The 11,471-nt window shown below is 45.2% G+C and overlaps 2 protein-coding genes across 2 annotated transcripts; both read left to right on the plus strand.

Moving 5' to 3' along the window:
- The first annotated feature begins 433 nt into the window (after positions 1 to 433).
- Positions 434 to 3,441, plus strand: map10 (microtubule associated protein 10). The gene has a single exon (XM_076018985.1). The coding sequence runs from the start codon at positions 541 to 543 to the stop codon at positions 2,968 to 2,970; it is 2,430 nt and encodes an 809-aa protein (XP_075875100.1). The 5' UTR covers positions 434 to 540; the 3' UTR covers positions 2,971 to 3,441.
- Positions 3,442 to 4,121: 680 nt separating this feature from the next.
- On the plus strand, positions 4,122 to 8,435 carry ntpcr (nucleoside-triphosphatase, cancer-related). Its single transcript, XM_076018986.1, has 5 exons — positions 4,122 to 4,230; positions 4,907 to 5,069; positions 5,150 to 5,252; positions 6,524 to 6,733; positions 7,697 to 8,435. Exons 1-5 carry the CDS (start codon positions 4,137 to 4,139, stop codon positions 7,772 to 7,774), a joined length of 648 nt encoding a protein of 215 aa, XP_075875101.1. The 5' UTR covers positions 4,122 to 4,136; the 3' UTR covers positions 7,775 to 8,435.
- Positions 8,436 to 11,471: the final 3,036 nt, after the last annotated feature.

Below are 11,471 nucleotides of genomic sequence, written 5' to 3' on the forward strand. Positions count from 1 at the left end.
GAGTTCGCTTTGCAAAGCGAGTCCGGTGCCCTTTGGTGTCATTCACCAAAGACTATTTTAGTCGGCAAGCCAAATAACCTCCACAGTGGCACCATCTGGTGAACAGCAGAAGGCATGTTCCAAAATACTGTTTAAAACAAACAATACGTTGTCTTAAGCATGCAATTATCCTCCTCTACTGAGATGCAACAAAATATGCCGATGTTGTTTTCTCAGTATTACTACCACATTTAATTGTAAAAAAAAAAAAAAAACAAACATATTCACCGTTCTACCGTTTATTGAATATTAAGAAAATGATGTCTTTGTTTTCAAAATGATGATGTAAACATTAATTATGTTGAATTTAAGTCTAAACATTGGTGAGGTTTGTTTTGTGACCTGAAAACTACACTCCCCATGTGCCCCACGCCTTTTGTATGACGTATTAAACTCGCGACAAATCTTGTTTCCATGGGACCCAAATAGCTAGACGGTTGTGTTTATCCCATAGCTACAGTGCTAGCTCGTTCGGGTTTTTTGGTTTTCGCGGGCGAAAGAATGTCCGGACGACAAAGCTGTGACATCGCTGAGACACTATTTTCATTCGAGCTTTTAGTCGAACGTGTCTCAATTACGGAAGAAGCCAGCAAAGTGTCCGACGAGTTGGCTATTGGAGTTCGGCTGCTGGATTTTCCAACATTGCTCATTTATCAGCCTCAACAGCGGAGTGACGGATTCAAGCAGAGTGGAGACTCTCGGCAGGGCGAATACATCTTTAACAGGGGCAAGTCATGTTTCTTCAAAATGAACCTGAACTCTTTGCACAACCAGCTACTGAACAGCCCACTCTACATTATGGTGCTAGATGTGAAAGAGGAACTCCCCAGGTTAGTTGGCACGTCGCTCATCTCGCTGGCTAAAGTGGTGGCCAGGATCTGGCTGGATGTGACTGAAAATGGTGTTTCTTCTCCTTCGTCGTATGGTGAACGAGGGATTGTTGCAGTTTGCAACCTCAAAGGGGACACAATTGGATCTATTTCACTTAATTATAAATTGTTAAGTGTGGGAGCGAGCTTTTTGCCACATATCACGGACTTCAGGGGTGATGAATCATGTGGTGCTCTTGGAGCACAAGGAGACGGTGTCATTGTGGAAAAGGTATCTGCAGATGTATTTCCTCTTGAATGTGGGAATGCACCCTCAGCCACAGGGGACTTGACAGATATCAAATTGAATGACCATGGCCCGGGGAAAGCAAATCGAGAGGACGGAGTGTCCGTTGTGCAGAATGTCCCTGAGCCAGAAAATGAAATGCCTCAGAAACAAACAGAGACTGACAACAGTTTTGACGATTATTTAAATGTATTTTGTCCACCACATCTTTTTTACAACAGCTCGTTCGAGAGTGAAAACAAAAATGAACAAGAGGATTGCAGAAATCTGACCCCACAGTCTGTGGGTTTTACCTATGAAGACTCGGAGGAAGAGCCCTCCTTAAAAGTGGAGGAAACAAGCTCTCCAACTATGAATCAAAGACTAAGGCATGACGCTCAAACGGCCAGAACCCAATGTAAAAGTGGAACCAACCTGAATAATTTAGGAGAAGCCTTACAACAGTTGCCCCTACTGAATGCTCTTCTTGTTGAGTTAGCACAGCTGAATGACCAGGGCCCAAAACGGCCATTATCTATTCATCCCAACCTTGCGTGGATTTACAGACCTGCTTCCGCAGAGCCTGCAGGCGTACATGTTGACTCATTGCAAAAGGCTCAAAGAAAGCGGCCTCAGAAAACCACAAAATCAGCTAGTCCCCATGCAAAGATGCATGTTCCAAGGAACTGTTCTGTACCTGTAAAAAGTGAATCTGCAAGAGTTAAAGATAGACAAGCTGATGCTAACACTTCCAGGACATCACCCAGAAAAATGTTTATTTATGGAACAACAAAAACATTTAATTTGAGGCGGAATTTAAATTCTCGTCCAAGAAATGAGCGGCACGAATGTCTGGAGCTAATAAAGAATGAAACAAACACAAGTATCTCCAAGGAGAAAACAGTTTCACTTAATAAGATGAAGGCCAATAAAAGAAAATCTGCACTGAATCGAAGCGCCGGTCTTGACGAAAATGTTGAGACAATAATGCAAAGCATGCAAGTGAACACTGCAATACAAGAAACAGTGGCAACTAGTCAGAAAAATCTGGAGGAGGAAGTTGGAAAACAACAAAGTAAAGAGAGACCCTCCGTTTCTGGAAGAGGCCTGAAAGTTATCCGTCTCCCCAGTGTGGCTGTTGATGGAAGTGTCAGCAACAAGACCAGGCGTCACAGCGCATCAGATCAATCACTGAGTGGTTCTGACAGGCACGGAGGAAAGGCTGAATCTTTAGGAAGTAGCAGAGGTATTAGCCCAAAATCGTCATCGTCATATTCCAGTGGAGAAGAAAACCAGGAGGAACGCTATGATGATGATTTTAACAGTCTGGAGCCCAGCGATGCCGACTCTCCTGTGACCAGCCCAGAGTCCGCCAAAACTCCCAGGTCCCCTCGCCGTCACGGTCGCCGTGTCTCTGACTCTGATTCCGAAGGTTTCCGGTCTAGAGCAGTCCTCCCCGTGCCCATCAAAGCCTCCACCTCTCCACATCGTGCTCTGATGGGGACGCACATCATCCGGCCACGAGCCCATACACCCACCCGGAGCTTCCGCCCCGGCGACAGACACAGTTCAGGTTCCTCACAAATCGCACAAAAACAGTCGGGGAGATCAAGGAGGAGCCCTGGAGGTGACAGCTTTATGTCTTCGGAAGGTCAACACAGCGAGTCAAACAAAAACTGCAAACATGTTTGTGGATTTTCGAGAGAATCTGTGTCCTCCTTTGAACCAGAGGAGGTGGAGGAACTAAGTGATGAGCTCGGAAGTCTAGACTTCAGAATGCAGTGTCAGCCTATCTCTAATTTAATTGTAAATAAACTTCCCGGTTATACCTTGTAATGTAAAGAAAATATTAGCTTCAATATTATGTCGTATTACTGCAGTATTTTTGTTTTATAGCAATTAAGTAAATCTTCAGTGAGGTTTTAGATATGGAAGCCTTAGTTTGAAAATTAAGATGTTATTTTTCTAAATAAATTTGCAATGCGACACGGTGGCGCAGTGGTTAGTGCTGCCGCCTCAGAAGCAAGAAGGTCGTGGGTTTGATTCCGGGGGCCTGGGCCTGGGACCTTTCTGTGTGGAGTTTGCATGTTCTCCCTGTGTCTGCGTGGGTTCTCTCCGGGTTCCTCCCACAGTCCAAAAACATGCATGTGAGGTCAATTGAACATTCTAAATTGTCCGTAGGTGTGCATGTGAGTGTGAATGGGTGTTTGTTTCTATGTGGCTCTGCGATGAACTGGCGACTTGTCCAGGGTGTCACCCTGCCTTCGCTTTAAGACAGCTGGGATAGGCTCCAGCAGACCCCCGTGACATTGAATAGGAATAAGCAGGTATAGAAGATGAATGAATTTGCAATGTTTTGGCTGTTATATGTCAATAAACATATTGTGAAGAAAAGGTCAGTGTTCTTGTTTTATGTCTTCTGCAACTGGACCCAGGTAACAAAAGGATCAATTTTCTAATAGAATACAATTTTTTAAATAGTCATGCATGCACTGTTTAAGCACATTACTTTCACTCCAAGCTCTCATTTGCAGAAGAGCCGTTTACGAGCTGTAATTAAGCCGTTGGTCTCCCAATGTTTGCTTTGAAAGGAACCTGCTACTTTGCATACCGTCTCCCTTATTTGACGAGGAAACAGAGTTATGGAATGGGGTCACGCTTGATTTAAATACCACTGTGATGTGTTTTGCATGGCACAGTGACAGGCTTTGCTCTTGCAGAACTCGTTTTTAATTGAGCTATCTGGTCATCTATTTGCATTTGTGGTGTTTTCTCTTCCATTTGCTTTTTGATTATGATTTTGATTTCATGTCTTCAAGTAACAATCTTATTTTAAAGGGAACCTACTTTTTGGTATTCACATTTTATAGGAATAGTAATACATTTCAGGCTGTATTTGATGACGCTGCTACTTAAGAAAAATGCTTTTCTTCTAGAAAAGTGGTGCATTAAAACCCATTTTCAAGACAGCCTGCTTCGCGATAGTCTGCGGCGTAGTGCGCATGCGTAAAGTCGTTGTGTACGGAAGCGCCTCTGCAGCTCGCTCCACGCTGGAATTCGAGATGTTCAAACACGTTTTTCTGACAGGACCTCCAGGTAAAAACAAAATATCTCCAAGTGTCTGGGACCGGCTTTGTTAAATGTTAAGTCGTGTCTCTACCCGTCACTACCGTGCCAGGCTTACCACGCCACTTATCGAGTGCGTCTGTTGTTACTGACCATAGCTTGCGCGGCTACGTGTAACCTGTCAAAATCAAATGACTCTGAGCAAGGTCTTCAAACACGGGATTTATTTTTGTTGTCAGCATTGTTTTGAGGAGCTTCCACTGTTAAACATGAGAAGCGACCGTCGCGAAGACATTACCGTCGTAGTTCTGGTTGGAAGAAGCGCATAATGCAGTCCTGATGATTAAACAACTAGCTTGGACTAATTTATTTCATAGTTACGTAAAATGTTGTCGATAAATTACGACTGTAGTTAACACGGTATGTTAATATGGGTTTTCTGATCATCAGTTTTGAGATTTTAAATTTTTAATTAAACTGCTATTATTATTTGCCATTATAAAATTGACTTGAGTACATTTCCGCAGGCGTGCTTTTTGTTTCTTATATTGCAGTCTTTTATATTCAGTTTGTCCCTAAAGAAAAATATGTCAATACTCAACAGATACTATCTAAATCAGAGAGATTTTCAAACGGGTCATGGCAAGTTACTGTTTCCCATGTTTCAAATGGTTATTGTTGGTTTGTCATGACTTTTCAATTCCAGGTGTTGGAAAAACCACTCTGGTCCAGAAGGCGTGTGAAGCTCTGGCGTCATCAGGTGTGGGATTGGAAGGCTTTTATACAGAGGAGGTCAGGGACGGTGGTCGAAGAGTGGGCTTTGATGTAGTCACAGTAACGGGAGAAAGGGGCCGCCTGTCCAGAATCAGGTAGTGTGCATATCCAGTTCAAACCAACCGCTCCTCTTTTTGGTGTCACGTGCAGCATTTAACGTTGTTTTAACTTCCAGGGATACTTCTGGTCCGTCTCAAGGCAGAAGGGAATACACTGTAGGGCAGTACGTGGTCGACCTGCCTTCGTTTGAAAACCTGGCTCTCCCCCTCTTCAGAAATGTAAGATGTTGCCGCGTGCTTTTTGAACACATCAATGGATCCCAGTTAGCAAACAGCTCCCCGTCTACCCACTTAACCAATCGTCAAGCCTTTGATTCCTGCAGAATTGATGGAGTAATTGTAAGCTCAAAAACACATAAATTCCAAACTGGCATTTTTAGTGTTCATGGTGCCGTCTGGCTGTCACTGACCGTGATTAATCCAGCCTGTAAAGTGAGCCTAGAGTGACGCCTACACGTTTGCTGTGAAGGAACGTGTGATTTGGCGCCGCGTTTTCTACTTTCATCTCGCTTTAAACCTCCCCACAATGACTGCAGATTTTAAATCGCACGCAACACAAAAACATGGCACACTGTGCGCGAGTGAGATCAAACAGGAGACATTAGCATGGTGAACTATGTCCAGCCAGATCAGCCAAATGGCGACTGATAAGCCTACTTTATCCTTCTGCAAAAGCTATGGAACTACATTGGCGTTAGGGTTGGTCAAAATGAGACGTTTAGAAACTAGAAACTCAAGGCCTATTGGTTGATTCTAATTCATTTACTTCATGTGTCATCTGATTATGCATGTGATTTGTGATAAGGGTGTCAGGGCAAAAATAAAAGGGGAAGGCAGACAAAAATGTGGCGGGAGTGGCGATGTTGTTTTGTTTAGAAACTGTGGCAGCGAGGAAAAGACAGGAGGCAGAGCTGGAGGCAGCAGAGATTAAATAGTTGATCCTATCCATCTTGACCAGGATGGATAGGATCAGGAATGAGTGCATCAGAGGGACAGCACGTGTTGGATGTTTGCGAGATGAAGCCAGAGAGGCCAGACTGAGATGGTCAGTGAACACATGGGCAGAAGGATGCTGAGGTTGGGACTGGGAGGACTGGGTCCCTTGAGGAAGAGCAACCAGGTTGTGAAAGAGAACATTAGGTTAGCTGCTGTGAGGGAAGAAGAAACAAAGGGTAGATGATTGGCTGTGGCCACATCCCAAAGGAGGTGCAATAGTTCATTGAGCCAAATGGGCAGGATCCTTCATGGATGTTTGTCCCGAGATGCTGAATTTAAAAAGTTGATTTGTCCAAAAATATTGCAATGGTAAATATCTTTTTGTATCATATTCAATTTTGACTCTCCAGAAAATGTTGTGTGACGTGATATGCATGCTTATGGTCTAATGAAAATATTTCCATCTACATATGGCTCAGCCATTTTAGCTGCAGTCCTGTCCTTGACTAACTTTGACGTGCACACACCCCCACCCCCACCCCCACCACCCCAAGGTGGCTGCTGCGGATGGAGGCAGCAGGAAGGTGTTTGTCATCGACGAGATCGGCAAAATGGAGCTCTTCAGCCAGTCCTTCATCAGGGCGGTGCGACAGACCCTGGACGGCTCCTCCTTCACCATCCTGGGCACCGTCCCCGTCCCCAAGGGGAAACCGCTGGGCCTCGTCGAGGAGGTGCGGAACCGGAGAGACGTCAAAGTCTTCACCGTGAGTACAAAAAAACACACCGGCGTGGAGAGACACGTATATTTAGGTCACATTAATGATTGTCCAGGCTCACAATAGCCAGAGGACAGTGGCCGCGCTGTATCTGCGCAGTCTAGAGGAGGGGGCAGCGAGCCTGCTCAGTAATGCAGAGGTGGCACGCCCTGCATTATCCCTCTCTTATAGCGGGATTAACTCTAAATCATGCGTGACTGATTCAACAACAAAGGGTGGTCTCACATGTCAAAATGATTCCTCACGGAAGACTCACTTACAGATATTGTCATGCAAAACTGCGCGCCGTGCGTAGCCGTTGCACCGAGGCGAGACGACGCGAGGCTCGCGAGGCAGCGTCGCAGTCGGAGTTGCGTTTTTCACTTGCGAGACGGCGGGTCAGAGATTGAGTGTTTTTGTAATCTCAAAGTGGTCGTGCGCTCTCCTAAGGTTTAGCCCGTTGATCCCGGGCCTCAGAGACGATTGTCGCAGTTTGTATGTTTGTTTTTTGTTTTGCTTTTTGTTTTTATCTCTGGCAGCCCGGATTGTGATCGTGCTTGCACGCAAACTCCCTGCCGTGGTTAAAGGTCCCGGACCATGCAAAATTTACTTCACCCATATTCTCAAATATTAACATTGTGTGTCTAGCCTGTCTGCAGCCTCCGCAGGAATGAAAGAAGCCGGTCCTTTACCTCTTTTGCTTGCTGGAAGTGTGCGCGTCTGTGTATCAACCCATTGTGATGTCACAAAGGGAAGTTAATAGTTCAAAAAAAATCTACCAGGTTTACCCCAGCAGGTGCTGAAGGGTAGATGCTGTAAACAGAGGGCTAAATATATATATATTTTCTCCCTCTTCAATCATGTTTCAAGTGGCGCTGCTCCGCTAGAGTCTGAGATGAAACAAGTGAAATATCTGACAATGAATATACCGTATGCAATCCTTAAAGTGCCCTTGTTTCTGCTCCCTATCAGGTGTCCAAGGAGAACAGAAACGCTCTTCTGCAGGAGATTCTAGAGGCAGTACAGACCTGCCTCAGACAAGCAGCCTAACGCGGAGACGTCAGCGTCGTAGAAGAGCGTTTCTGCGCCGAGGACTATCGGTTCCGTCGGCCACACGCAGCCGGCGCTCGGAGCGGAGCCGTGCAGGCTGCGTCTCGAGGTTGTGACCCAAAGTCAAGGGCACGCTGAGCTGCCGAGTCCTGCCGAAGAGTTAGTGTGTCACATGCATGTATTTATGCACACCGTTCGTTTTATTTCCTACATGCGGCCTTAAAATGGATTGCACGCTGAATAATTGATTGCAAGATGGAACGCAGCGAGGGAATTGTTCAGTTAGTGTGTAAACCCCCCCCCTGTCCTGGACTGTAAGTGCCCCCAAACTGCTCCATCTTATTTTCGCGCTGCTGTTTGTGTTAAGACCCCTGCAGGCAATTGTGATTAATCAGTTTATAAAATTTCTTTTGTTCTCGTTGAAGAGGCACAAATTATTATTTTGGAAATGACAATGGGAGGAAAAAGCTTCGTCCTAGTTTGCCTGTTGTAATTCTTTACTGCCTGAGCTTCCCTTTGTGTTCTTTTTGTCAACCTGAGAGGATACTCATTGAAAACCAATCAATATTTAAAAGTGCAACTGCATCCAGCCCCCTCATGGTTTATGTATCGAGACAGAACACAAATATTAAAAAATAAACAGTTATTATTTCCCTGCGCCGAGATCGTATTTATGATATTCATCCCGCATACTTAATGGAAAACCATTCATTTGTTGAGCAGTTAGAGTTTTCAGGCTAAACAACAGACTTGTTTTCAATCTCCATTTCCACGTTAAGCAATAAAATTATGAGCAACCAATTTATGATGGAACAAAAGACAAACAAAACACCAGTTTCCAACGTTTGATTAAATGTTTTCGCCATTGTTGAATTGCTGCCTTTATTTGCCCCTCAGCCTCAACATCTCATTTCTAGATTTACATATTTACAGATGGACTAACGCATATAGGGGCAAAAACACAAAACATTAATCTTGAAAAGAATCATAATATTATATAACATTTCGGCTGCACTACAAACATGGTTTTCATTGTGGCCAATAATGGACTTCAGTCAGATTACACTGGAGGATAGATATTGTGGTTACTTGGGGGGAGGGGGAGGTTGAGTGAAGTAGAACACCAACTTCGGAGCTGTCAAACCTTGGAGCAAAACACACTGCTGTGATTTTTATCTTGGGCGTCATCACTGAGCTTGTGAGTGTTTGCTTGGGTCGTAATGGAAGGTCAAGTAAATTCATCTCGTGAGTTAGATTAGGATGACTTGTTTTTATTTATTAAGCTCATTGGCACCAATATTCGTGTCAGCACCAAAACATCCTTCGGTCATTTCAATGTGAAATTCATGAAAAGCTTTTGTGCCTTTTCTGTTTCCCCCTCCCGTGTGCCTCTGTCACACTGCTGTTGTAACTGATGTGACCTGTCTGTTTGGCTGCGGAACGGAGCTGCCAGCTGCGATCTGCATCAGACCTGCTGCTGTGCCAGCATCTGTTCTGCGGCCGGCGCTGACGTACAGCTGGATCCGCCGCCTCTGGCAGCCGCCGAACTGGCAGCCGCCGAACTGGCTCCGGAGTCCACGTTCGCAAAAGGGTCGCGCTTTTGAAGTGGTGTTGGAAGCATGACGTTGCACCGGCGTCATCCTCTCTGACCGCCGGAGTCAGCCGGTGGGGTCGGCGGTTCGGGAAAGTCAAGAGCCAAGTAGCGGCGATGGGCCCACGGACTCGACTGCTGATATTGGAAGGTGATCCTCGGCACCCTGCGGTCGGACAGCAGATGGGTTACGCAACAGTGACGGTGACCTTGCCAGTTTTAAGCGAGCAAAGTGTGGGTCTGTGCGTGCAATGTGTTGTGATGCAGTTACAGACCATATGTGATATTATGCTGAGTATCTCTTAGAGTAGTTGACCCTTTATAGGATGCTCAGTGAAACAATTAGATATGTAAAATGCAACTGCTAGACCATTGATGGGGGGCAGGAGAGGAGAATTTAACATGGGTGACTTTTAAAAGTTTTTCCGTTTTAGGCAAAATCAGAGTCAAAAGAATTTTCTATAAAAAGTTCGCCAGACATTCAAGGTTTTTGTCCATTTGTTTTTATGCAAAAGTAAAAATGAGAAGAGAATTATATTTAAATTTTAAGAACATTGATTTCCTTCTGGACATAAATACAATGATAATGAGGAACATCTTATTGGTCAAACGTGACACAGCATATAAACAACTTTAAGTTATTGCATGGACCCAAGAGACAAAGCCACTTAAACTTCCTCATGCAACCAGCAGCAAGAAAACAGTCCGTCCTATATTTATCATTACATTAACGTGTATCGGAAATATCTGGAAACGAGCAGATACTCCTCGCTCTGTAGTGTTGAACAATATAAAAGGGTTAGCAGAAGAATGAATGTAGTAGAGTATACTGTCATCTTAAAATAACATATTTACAATGAATGAATTTTACATAACATTAAATAAATTGTATGGAAATGATATGTTTGGAAAAATGCTCACAATGGGTTTAGGATAATGTATAATCAGCATTTATATTGACATTGTTGACAAATCTGTGCCTGAATATGCATTGTAAGCCTCAATTTACACTTCAGTGTTGAATTTCTATTCTGCCGCGTGACTGCACCGCACATAATTTGATTTAAGAGCGACGCGCAAAGAACAAATCCTCCACAAAATGCATTCGGCGCCGCTGTATATGTTTTGAGCAGATAGGTGCTCCCCGCCCGCCGTCCTTTCACGTCGGGGACGCCATGGTGGCGCGCAGACAGCGCACGAGCCATTGTGCGAGTGACGCGTGAAAAGCTACGGCGAGCGCGCGTGAATGAATTTGAAGTGGGCTGATATCCATATCGCAGGGATGCATTCACGCCATATCTGCAGGACAGATGTCTGCGAGCACCCTGTACTCTTTATCCCTTTACGCATGGGGGTCACAGAGCTGGCAGGAGCTTACCCGACCACTGAGAACAAAGCAAGGGAGGAGAGGTGGGGTTGGGTGGGGGAGTTGGTTGCTGCTGGTCGGTGGTGGTGGTGGTGGTGGTGGTGGTGGAGGGTTGCAAGCGGGTTGCAGAGAGCCGCAGCTCAAATGGGGACATTTCTCTCCAGTTATTGCACTGTGTGGTCGCGGCCCAGGAGGCAGCGTGACAGCTGCAGAGGCCAGAAGATGTTATGATGAGCCGTCCCAGAAGTCTTCGGCCAAAATGCCAAACGCAGCCGATGAAAATTTGACATACTGTCCGAAGACCTCGGGGGAGAAATATAAGCTCATAACAGCCTCCGTTTTTTGTTTTTTTTGGTCTTTCCATGTTTCCAAAGCCGGACTTTAAATTCAGTGTTTATTTCCCCAGATGGTGACGTGATTGATGAAAAGACGAGTTATTTTAGCTTCCGTGACGTCTGTGATTTTTCCGCCATGTACAGTTTCACTTCGGCGGCGTCGAGAACAGAACACCGGGGCCATTTGGGCGTCAAATGTGGTCGGGCAAATAGGCGTGACAAAGTCTTTGACAGGTGGGGAGCCGATGTCAAATGGGGTTGGAAATTAAGCCATTTGATCCGGCCCTCTTCATCGCTATCCCACATTGTTCCACGCCACCTATGATGCTTCCCATTACATCACTTTTATGGGCTCCCCGGGGTTGCTGGAGGCGGGCAGGGTTGGGTTTCAAAGTGTGGTCGCTT

The sequence above is a fragment of the Nelusetta ayraudi genome, unplaced genomic scaffold (assembly GCF_046127955.1).
Source record: "Nelusetta ayraudi isolate G7.1 ecotype Tasmania unplaced genomic scaffold, CSIRO-AGI_Nayr_v1 ptg000008l, whole genome shotgun sequence".
NCBI lineage: Eukaryota > Metazoa > Chordata > Actinopteri > Tetraodontiformes > Monacanthidae > Nelusetta > Nelusetta ayraudi.